The sequence below is a fragment of the Prosopis cineraria genome, unplaced genomic scaffold (genome assembly GCF_029017545.1).
Source record: "Prosopis cineraria cultivar Desert tree isolate PC_DT_omini unplaced genomic scaffold, ASM2901754v1 PC4, whole genome shotgun sequence".
Lineage (NCBI taxonomy): Eukaryota > Viridiplantae > Streptophyta > Magnoliopsida > Fabales > Fabaceae > Prosopis > Prosopis cineraria.
The window spans coordinates 10860393-10872438 of record NW_026555335.1 but is presented as its reverse complement, the minus strand read 5'-3'; the positions used below and the strand labels follow the sequence as shown (position 1 = coordinate 10872438).

General features: G+C 29.4%; 1 protein-coding gene across 1 annotated transcript; it reads right to left on the bottom strand.

Annotated features, from left to right (window-relative positions):
* Positions 1-371: 371 nt before the first annotated feature.
* On the bottom strand, positions 372-5251 carry LOC129307899 (plant intracellular Ras-group-related LRR protein 6-like). Its single transcript, XM_054948843.1, has 3 exons — positions 4892-5251; positions 3987-4156; positions 372-1255 (listed from the first exon to the last, which is right to left on the bottom strand). Exons 1-3 carry the CDS (start codon positions 5144-5146, stop codon positions 586-588), a joined length of 1095 nt encoding a protein of 364 aa, XP_054804818.1. The 5' UTR covers positions 5147-5251; the 3' UTR covers positions 372-585.
* Between the last annotated feature and the right edge of the window lie 6795 nt (positions 5252-12046).

The window sequence follows — 12046 nt, the reverse complement described above, 5'->3', positions numbered from 1 at the left end:
ATTTGATTTCAATTTCATTGTTGTTGGGGTTTGATGAATTGAACTTGGTTGATGTTGAAATTTTAGGAGAACCTATTTTAAGAGAAAATTTTGCCAAAATTTTTTCTAATCTTTACAAAGTTTGTATTTTAGTATTGTGATTCATTTGTTTAGATATTTTTAATTATTATTGGATATTTTTATTTGCTGTTGAGTTTATATTATTCCATTTTATAACAGTTGAAACTTTGAAAGGCTTATTTAAAAAAAAAAAAAACTCTGCTGACGAAACAAGTTCAAAATATCAGTTGTCCAAAGTCCTTCCTTAGTGCTTAGACTTTTTTTCTAAAAAAAGAAAAAGATAATAAAAGGTAATCGATCGCTAAGCCTCGTGTCCGCAAACCCAAGCCCACGTAGAAGTTCCTCTGTGATTATTTGTAATCTACGACTAAATACAAACCTATAGCACACATACCTATATAGTACATATTTGTAACTATATATTAAAGCGCATGAATTAATTCTTCATATTCAACCAAAAAAAAAACAAAAAAAAACCATGATCTTCGATCGGAGAAGACGAGTGTGGAGCTTGACCGTACGTCGTCAGTGCCTGCGGGGCGAGAAGAGTCGTTTTGGGGAGAACATGCTGACATGCCTTGGAGTTGCAAGACCAGCGATGGCGCGATACTGATCATGGACGATGAAACCCTCACGCTCCTCGCGCTCCCTCCTACGCGCTCCGAAGGTCCCATACTTCACCAACTTGCCCACCCACGACGTCTTCTTCTTCGACGGGCTCTGGTGTCCGGAGTTCATCTTCTGACACAAGTACTCCTTCACCGCATACACTCCCTGCTCCACTACCTCCGGCGGCGGCGACACCAGGGGGTTCCCTTCGACGCTCATCTTCGTCAGCTTCTTCAGGCAGCCGATGGAGTCCGGCAGCGACCTGATCTTGTTATAGCTCACGTCCAGCTCCACCAGGTTTAAGAGTAATCCTATGGAGTAAGGTAGGGATTCCAGGTACTGGAAGTTCTGGCTCACGTTGAGGGTCTCGAGGTTGACGAGGTTCTCGAGGTCCTCCGGCAGAGCTCGGAGGCAGTTGAGCCGGGCGTCCAGAACGCGCAACGCCGTGAGGTAGGAGGTGGAGCGAGGAAGGACGACGAGCTTGTTGGAGTTGACGGAGAGCTTCTTGAGGTTGATGAGCTCAAAGCCTATGGTGTCCGGAAGTACACTCAACTTGTTGAAGTTGGCGTTTAGTTCTTCCAAGGCTCTGATACGTAGTACGGTTGGTCAAAGGTTAGTGCCGATGTGTGCATATGTACGTTTGACAAATGACAAGGAATATAGCTTATAGCATGACAAAATATTTTGTTTTCGGACTAGTGGTTACAATTCAATTACGATTTTGACAACTAAACTTAATAACTTTTTTATGTATATTCTGATGTATGACAAGTAATTAATAGATTACGATAACAGATTTACAGAATCTTGTTTATTAAATTGCTACCAAAAAGATTAATTAATTAATATCGGTGTAGCTGTCACGTCTTTGACATATATTTTCAACTCTTAAGATGACAATAAAGTGGGCCAGAACGAATAGGGACACACACGGGATCTTAATGGAGAAATCAATCAACTACTTCTATGGATCGCCTCTTCTCCTCCAATTTTTTTTATAAATTATTTTTATCATCTTCATCACTATTAATATAAAAAATAAAAATATATAAAATTTTAAATATATTTCTGCATAATAAATTTAAAAAATAATATCATATTATATTTTTCTCTTATAAAAAATAATTTTAAAAATATTTTTAAATATTATTTAAAAAATCACACAATAACTTATAAATGTGATTAAATAATTTTTTCAAAATATATTTTATAAATAAAATCGAAGGGAGTACTTTATAGTATAGATTAATATTCTTGGGTGGAAAAATTATTTTCATTTTTTTGGAGGTTGTTCGGTACATAAAATAAAAAAGGATAGAGTAAAAAGACTACTGGAAATAATTTTTAAAAATAAAATAAAAATTAAAAAAAATGCTTTGACTAAATTTAAAGTAGGCATGATCATTTCATTTCCATGGGAATCTCATGAAAAAGAAAATAATCGTCTCTGACTATTATGCAGAAGTGCCTCGTGGTGCTGTGCATGTGGATGCGTTGAAGTTGAAGTTCCTTCTAAGATTAGTACTTCATAGTCAAACATTTTACATTTCAAAAGGATGTCCGTGAATTATTAGTACGAATTTTACGTAATGATCTGTAGGGCTAATTGACTTTTCATTTTCTCTGATTTATGGTTGTTTATATTAATGTAGAAAAATCCATGATTGCCACCACTTAATTAGAAAAAACGCAGCATTTTTGCACCCAAAATTCGCCACCCTGCCGCAACCTCTGCTTCTGAAAGCTCCAACTCAACGCATACGTGCGACGACGGCTAATCTTATATATTTAAGAACAACAGATTTTGAAGGAAGGTATATTTTTTTTCTCTAGTACTCTTAATATATAGTCTATTGGTAGCTAAATTAATTAATTGAGCCTGTGAATCTACTGTCTAGTCATGATGAAGGACTAAGGATATATAGATCCTACTGTTTGGCATGCGTTTTGATGGGACAGCCGAAACATAAAGAAAAAAGTGAACGATACTAATAATTAAGATATATAGCCACGTTTGAAGTAGGCTTCATCAACCAAATTCAACAATATTTCATCAAGTGTTTACTACTGTTTATCCCACATAATTGGTTTAATTTGTTGAATATTCCAACGTAAGCAGATTGAAGCGATGAGGAAAAACAGACAAAATCAATTTACCGTCAATACATATATAATACTAGTATAAAATTGACGAGCTATATCATATTAGAACAGCATGATTCATCACCTTGAATTAACTCCATGCAAATACATTAAAGAACATGTTTAGGTTTAGTTAAGTCGTTATATTAAACAACAGAATCTTCTTTTTTCCTTTTTTGCGGCAAAGGAGTTTGCCTTCACGCATCGTAATCTTATACGTCAGCTTTACAAGCATAAGCCTAAAAAAAGATGACACCTAAAAGATTAGTCTATTTTAAACATTACTTATTTTATGAGATCTTTTGACGTGGGACTCGTAAAGCTGGTTTCTGTGAAAATTGGCCTCACAAGACATTGGCCTCTTTCCAAAAAAAAAAAAAAACTATCATACTGGGAGAGGGTCGCAATTATAAATTAAAATTATTTTGTGAGGTTCCAGACATGTATGTGACTCAAACATAAACTTGTCCAGGTTCAATGTTCTTATAAATATTTTTTAAAAGAATGTCGTCTAACGACCCAGGGGGTGTTGGGTATATAAGTGATGCTTGTGGTGATATAAGAAACACGACTACAATGTTAATATAAGATTCGAAGTTTACGTGTATAATTTGAGCACCTGAATGTTGTGAGCTAATGGTATGATTGATGAGTAGAGGTCGTAATTTAGATTATGCTTGATGAGTTAGCCCAAATAAATTTAAAAATTTTTAGAGCTTGGCTTGAGAATTTAAAAGTTTTTTTCTTTAATTTTGAGCTTATTCAAACCTTCTAAATACCCCAATTCCCAAAATATGATAAAAATTGAAAATATTAATTTTTTAAGTTAAAAATTAAAATTAAATAAAAAATAAAATAATATTTAACAATTAAAGCATTTGGACCCGCCCAAATAAGCTTGAAAGTCCAAGGGTTTAAGGTCGGCTATATAAATCTTTTTTTATATTTAGATATTTTAAACTTGATCTAAAAAGTTTGATTCACGATTAAATTATCAACTCTAAAAACTAAGCTAGTTTCTTTTAGGCAGAGGAACTTCACTTACACACACGACATATGCTAAACATTTTGGAAGATGAATATATGCATTGGACTAATTAGAAGTATAATTAAGGAAATAAAACAGATGAGAAAAAAGAGAGGTGATGAGTTGGCTGTAGTTAATATTATAGTACCTGCAATTCTCAATGGTTTTGGGGAGATACTCGAGGAGGTTGCCGGAGACATTCAAAATCTTGAGCTTGGAGAGGCAACCGATGGAATTTGGGAGGGACTTAAGTTGATTGGAGTGCACATCTAACACCACTACGTTCAGCAGTCTCGCTGTTAGTGACTCCGGAATTTCCTGTCAAACAAACAATAAGTTCTTTATTTCATTAATTATCATCAAGGGAAATCAAAGTTTAGTCATCATATCACAATAAAATTAAATAATATGGTATCTGTGGTTTTAATCTGCAGGCTTTCAGTTTTCTTTTGTTCATAAATGATTTGGGGTGTGTGAATGGTACTGCTATTATATATGATATGAAACGAGCATATCAGAGTAATTAATTAGTCGCCAAACGTTAAAAGTTTTTTGTTTGACCAGCCGAAACTCACGATTCTGCAAAACTTTACTAAATTTTTTATGTATATAACATAATTTAATTTCCTCTGGAAGTTAATCTTGTTTTTCTCCCTTAAAAATTATTCCTGTTTGGCGAAGAAAAAGATATACGTGAACCCAACAAAACTGTCCGGCTTTCAAAATTTCCCTTTATGTGATGTTGCCGACGCACTGTATATGTACATGTTGATGAATGATCAATCCTGTGGCACAGAAAAAGTTAAGCTAGACCAAGGCATCTGATATTTCTTATGAAAACTATTTAGCAGGCATTCCTATTAAGACTTCCAACAATAGATTTTAACTTTCCTGCAGGTTTCGATCACTCGCGGACTGATAAATGCATAAACAGAAACAAAAGACTACATGTATGTATATAGATGACCCTGATATTGGAGGAACATGCATGTGCCTAGCAAATAGGCTATACAAGCGAAAGGTAAAAGAACATGTGAAAGAAGAAGAAGGTACCTGGAGGTTGTTATTAGAGAGGTCCAACTTGCAGATGAGAGCTAAATTAAGAGAAGGGCTGGGGAGAGAGTCGAGGGACATGCCACTGAGGTCGACTAGTTGGAGCTTTTCTTCTTCCTCCTCCTGATGATCTGAATGGGCTTTCTGCCTTTGATGATGATGATCATAAGTGTTTATCTTCCTCAGCTGCTGCTGCTGCTGATGATGATTATGGTGTGGGGGGTGAATAAGAGTACGCTGGTTTTCGTACATCATCTTGATAAATTAAACTATCCAAGCAGTAATTGAGAGGCAGAGAGAAGAGGGAAGGGTTGAGAGAGAGAGAGAGAGAGAGAGAGAGAGAGGAAGGATATGGAGGAAGTGGAAGAAGAAGAAGAGAGGGTTGCTTTAAATAGAAAAGAAGGGAGAGAAATGAGAGGACGTACGGAAGAAATGAAGGAACGGGACATAAGGGGTGACGTTAAACACAGCAGAGCACAAGAAACCGTATTCTCCGGTTTGGGCTTCCGTGCTCTCCTCACCCACTTGATCAAGTCAATCCCCCTGTTTTTCTGCTACCCCCCTCCCCCATATTCTCTCACCAATTTTTTTCAAACTTTTATAATTTATCAACTTTATTTTGAAAACAAGAAGAAGAATTATTTTTATATATAATATTTATTTGACAAAATGACATTTGGCTCCTTTCTATTTTCTAAGAACATTAATGAACTGTAAATTTATAAAATTGCAAAAAAAATCTTGGTCTTTAGTTGGAATTAAAATTTTTTTGATTGAATTTTAAAAGAATTAAAAAAACGTCTCAAAAAAATTAATTAATTTAAATTAAGTTTTATGTATCAAATTTTAAAAATTTATAACTCAATTTTTTAAATTTATGATTCTATTGTGATGAATTTATAATTTATTTTTAAAATTTTAATATGGTTGAAAAATAAAAAATTATTTTTTTATTAAAATTTGAAATATAAGTTACAAATTTATCATAACAGAGTGATAAAATTAAGAGATTGAATTGTAAATTCATGAAATTTAACACTTGAGACTTAATTTAAATTAATTGATTCTTTTGGGACCTCTCTATCATTTTCTCTTAAATTTTTTCAAGATCCATCTTTCATATTTTCATTTTCAATAGTTATCTTTAGCATTTTCAATTCTTTAATTTTGATTTTTTTCCCTAATAGTCATTGTATGAGAAAGTTTTAGGTAGATTGAGTGCAGACCACAACATTTGTAACCTATCTAATTAAAATACTTTAAGTAGTCTAAATAAAATCTTATGTGACATTCTTTCAATTGATTTTATTTTTATAATAGAATGTAAATTTGATTTCTTGCCTTTTTTTTTCCCTCTATCATCATCAATGTCAAAGTCAATTTATATATAATACCATTTAATTATTATGTTTTTATTTGACAAACTACAAATAATGTAGTGCATATGATCTATCCATTGAAAAGAATTAAAGATATATATAGTTGTTTTCCAATACAAACATATGAAATATAAATATTGAAAACATTTAAGTTAACTAGGAAAATTTAAAAAAATGAGTACTAAAAATGTTAAAAATCAAGCCTTTAGGGTTGCAGAATAATATCAAAATTTATTAGGCCTTATTTGCAAATATATTGCTTCCCAGGGCCCTAGATGTGACTCTCCCAGATATAAGTTTTGTTCCTTAAATTTTTTAAAATTATAGATTCTACAATCTTTATTTTTGGATTCAAAATATTTGAATTTTATAGTTTTTTAACTTAGAACAACTTATCAATGAGGAATCTAGGAAAACATACATAGAGGCAAAATTGTAAACTAAAAAAGAAGGGAGTAAAACTAATTTTCACATTTATATATAATATTAAAAAAATGTTAGCAGGCAATAGTGAAATTGAGGGATCCCCTCCCCTTGCATGCATTCATCTCTTGAAAGCCTGATCTTTATAGTTTTTACACTTAATACAATTTAATCTCTATAATCTTTTAACCTGAAAAATCACAAGGCCTTGTGTTGAGATAATGTTTAAAGATTAAAATAGAATTTAAAAGCTAAAAATTCTATCATGCATCAATTATTTATCAACGTTATACTGAAAAAGAAGAAGAAGAATTTTTATACTCTCTCCATTTAAAAATATAAAATATTTTTAATCGAATCTTACCCTTTAATAAAGTAATTACTTACTTTTCAACTAACCCTATCTTTTCATATTTATTCTTATTAAACATCATTCAATAAACATAAAATCATTATCAATAGGAGTACTTTTAAAAAAAATAATAATTGTACCTCAAAAAATTAAAAATATCTTATAGTTTTTAACATCCAACTCTTTAAAAAGTGTCTTATATCTTTAAACGGTAGGAGTATATAATATTTATATTTGCATATGTATCAATCAATTGACTTTAACTTATCTTTATTATTAATATTATATATACGACCCGATATCGTTCAATCAATATATCATCAATATGTGGGTGAGCTTATTTCTGCATTTTCACAGAAAATATATAGAACACTTGGAATTCTTATAGATAAGAATGAAGACCTTGTTTCATCGCAAAGCATCGTTTTCTGCTCTGCTAAGATCTCAAAATTTCGTATATTTCGTCTGTGTCGACTTATTATTTGTATCTTTTGGTTATGTATCATTTTGTTTTTGTCTTGTCTGTTTGCTTTAGATTCTAAGTAATCGACTAGTACTTTTATATGTCCTTGATAATATTCATGTTATATATATATATATATATATATATATATCCAACATATCATTAATTAGTGTTTATAATAAAGGATATAGCGGGATATAAATTAAACAATACAATTCATTTATCAGGTTTGTTGCAATACACGGTACAGAAATTACTATAACAATGAAAAATAAATCATGTAAATTTCATTTGAACCTTTTAAATACACTGACATGCCGCCACCCCCCCCCCCAAAAAAAAGGTTTACATAAAGCTCCCTTGGAAAATAAATCATACAAACTCATTTGAGGTTCCTTGAAATTATAAAGATATTCTTTCTATTGTTAAACGATACACAATTTTCTCTTGAAAATGCAAGGAATGTCTATTAGCTTTTAGATATTCTTTCTATTGTTAAATGATACATAAATTTCTCTTGAAAATGCAAGGAATGTCTATTAGCTTTTAAACAAAACTCGATAGAAGTATGTGTAGTTTTATTTGTAAAATTTTAGGAGAAGTGTATATTACTTATCTACCTTTATATATTTTTGGTAATAAAATATCTATATACATTTGGTAATTTTACTTAATTATATCTATATGATATAAATCAAATTACAAAAAGATACGCATTTAATCATAAATACAACTACTTATTTTTGTGTTCTGTGTAGCATACAAATCCACACCTTAATTATATGTATGTATATATTGATATACACATAGGTGTATTTCTTTATCCAAATTAATTGAAAGCTCCTTTGGGTGCCGCGAATATTGGGCACGTGTATTCCTGCTTGTTAATTGGACGAGAATTTAGATAATTTTCTTTTCATAACAATACCAGATGAACGAGGATTAAGGATTTTTTTAATTGTTATTATTTAAATATAAATTTCAATATCAACATGTAATTTTTTTTAAAATATTGTGTGAATATGACATGATATTATTCATGAAGCAAAGATTAATTTTAGCCCAAGTTCGGTGGCGTAAGCATTACACTAATGATTGACAAAGTATGTATGTTCGTTTTGATCATAGCTGGCTAGAAACGTTGCTATTACTTGTTCAACACATCTTCTATTTTTAATTAAATTGTCATGAATATATAAATGATAGAAAAAATTACATATAAATTTCATGAAGTAAATTTATTCACAAATAAATCCTGTAAAATTTAAAAATCACAATCAATTCTCTTGAAATCTAAGAGCAATTTGAAATTAAGCTACAAAGAGAATAAAACCTCTATAAAATACGCATTCAATTAATTAAATAATTAATTTATAATTACTTCATCAGTAATTTATAATTATAATTTTAACTTTTTATAACTGTAATTTCACACATTCAATAGTTAATTAATCATGTATTTCTAACAAAATTAAATATTAATTATTTATAATTACTTTATCAGTAATTTATAATTATAGTTTTAACTTTTTACAATTATAATTTCATATATTCAATAATTAAATATTAATTTTGAATATATGAAATTATAATTGTAAAAAGTTAAAATTATAGTTAAAAAATACTAATAAAATAATGATAAATTATTTGACTGATGTGATATATATATTTAATAGGGTTATTTTTATCCTTTTATCATAATTTTAAATTACATTCAAATATTAAAGAATTTAATCATAATTTTTAAATTTTTAAAAAAATTATTTATAAATAAATCAATTTCACAAAATTTATATGTAATTTTTTTTAAATTATACATGCAAACATATGTGTGGTTGCGCGAAGGCGCACAAATATATTATATAATTTTGATCAAATTTTTAATAATAAAAATATAAAAATACTTTCCCTTCAATTTATTTATATTAGACGTAATATCATGCAATTCACTGTATGATTGGACTTATTCATATCCTCCTTTATTATATGATAAAAAAAAAATGTCAAAGTCAATACAAGTGTTCATGCCTAATGAGATAAGATTTAATAGTTTCAAGGCCAACTGGCATGGCATTCAATAGTTGGTACCCGCAGTACGTAATAGTGTACGAATGGTCAATGGTCTATCCTGCAACTATTGTTTCATCGGCTGGTCATTTCATTAAGATATTTAGTGGCATATTAATTAAAATATTACACATGTTGTGTTATTTTTAATACGATGAGAATTTATAATTAATGGTACCTAATGGGGATTAGATTGGATATAGTTTATCTGGCCAACGGGCGGTGGCATAAGATTAACAGTTATTTCATATATTGTACGAATGGTCTACCATGAAGAGTGCTATGATTTCACATCATCACGGGTTTGTCACAAAACTTACATCGATGCATGATATAAAATTGACATATGATATAAAAATATGTCTTAAATAATAATATAATATTTATTTGACATTTTATAAAATGAATGAAAAATTGTATTTAGTTAATATATATAACACGTTAATTACATTGTTATTCCCTATATAATTTTATCATTTTTAACTCTATATATATTATTACTCCTATCAGCATATGTATTTAGGAGAATGATAAAGAGGTCTCAAAAAGATCAATTAATTTAAGGTAGGTTTTAAATGCCAAATTTTAAAAATTTGTAACTTAATCTCTTAATTTTGTAACTGTGTTATAATGAATTTATAATTTATTTTTTAAATTTTAATATAGTTAAAAAATAAAAAAATTATTTTTTCTATTAAAATTTATAATACAAGTTATAAATTTATCACAATAAAATTATAAAATTGAGAGATTGAATTGTAAATTTTTAAAATTTAATATTTAACTTAAATTAATTAATTCTTTTATGACCTTTTTATCATTCTCACTATATATTTTTCTATTAAAGATATGATAATGTATTAAATGCGAGCACATTTTCTAGTAAAATTTAAATTTTAGTTGGCTATATTGTGAGCGAGACTCTAGCATAACTAGATTTTTTTCAAATTGCATAAAATTTAAAATAAATTTATTATTATTGATGTGTTAAAAACATATTAATAGTAATCATTTTGTGTACCATGTAATCCGTGATATACAGCTGGGGCATGATGATACATAATTAAGATGACCCCATAATATATATACATATATATATATAGAGTTGCGGCAGTTGAAACTTACAATAATGATTATAGCATGACATGTTCTAGTATTGCATACAACGTCTCGAAATTTATGTGCATATCTTTATATTCATACATAATACAAAACTTTTAATTACATAGACTCATAAGTCACAATCAATACAATATTCACTTATCAACATATATACAGGTCGTTGTTTGGAATTTGTCGATCAAACAAATATAGTTAAAAAAAACCTCGTAACGGCCAGCACATGAAACAAATCTAATTTATTCTAATTTCTAATTCAAATAAGCAGAGATTTTAGGTATAATAATGGGGTCTAGCAGCACATGGAAGGCAAAATGGAATTTCGTTAAAGAAGGAGGCCTGACAGTTAGAGATCTCTCTTGACGGTGAAGCACATGGAATTTGATTAATGCAGCCTAAGTAATGTCAGCCCAAAATCAATTAGGGACCTTTAAATTTTTTTTTTTAAGTACCAAATTATCTAAAGAAGCCAAGCCTATCGATCGACATCATGTTTGTTGAGGTAGCCTTACAGTAGTTACAGATGTCGTTGTTTCATATTGAATATCTGATAAATAAAACGAAGGTCGTTGAGAAGAATCTATTGTCATTTATCTTCTCTGTACGTATATGATCTCAAGAAAGACTAGTCTTATAGTCTCAACTCGAAACCTATTGAAAGGACTTTGACTTCAATCAGGTATTAGCTCACCACCACCACCACCACCAGGATTCATAGTTGGGTTGCAAAGCTCTCTCTCTCTCTCTGAACCCTTCCAAACTGACGAAAATCATAATAAATGCATATTAAAAGATCATACAGAGCGTAATTCAAGCAATTCAGCTTTTCAAGGGATTATGCAGCCTGAGCATTGAAAAGCCATGAATTTCGAACTCCATAACACAACTTGAGCTTAAAAAGACCAAATTAAATAAAAGCAAAGATTTGATAGAAGAAGGAATACTATTAGTCATTGCCTTCTCTACAAAACCTGCAAACTTCTCTCATTTAAATACATAAAAATTTATAAAATTGAGTTTGATTTAAATCTAAATTCATTTCTTATTATTACAACTCCTTTATAATTTTAGACGAAAGAATACTCTAATTATTTAAAATTTTAATCACCTTAAATATTTCATTATTTTCAATTTTTACAATTGATCTCGATGACTCTTCTATATTTTCTTATCTCTTGTCATCTAAAAAATAAAAATAAATTCATCATTTTTAATATTTTATTTTCATTTTAATTCTTAACTCATCTCTTTGCTTTATTTAAAATTTTTTTAAACTATTCAAACAAAATATTTTAAATGATGAATTTTAAATATAAGATTTGAAATGTAAGATTTTAAATATAAAATTACAA

Bases quoted from the DNA above. Each gene is read 5' to 3' on its own strand.
- LOC129307899 (XM_054948843.1), bottom strand. From the start codon at position 5,146: ATGATGTACGAAAACCAGCGTACTCTTATTCACCCCCCACACCATAAT. The intron at 4,157-4,891 runs GTACCTTCTTCT...TTTGTTTGACAG, and splicing joins TCTCTAATAACAACCTCCAG to GAAATTCCGGAGTCACTAAC. The intron at 1,256-3,986 runs GTACTATAATAT...ACTACGTATCAG, and splicing joins AAAACCATTGAGAATTGCAG to AGCCTTGGAAGAACTAAACG.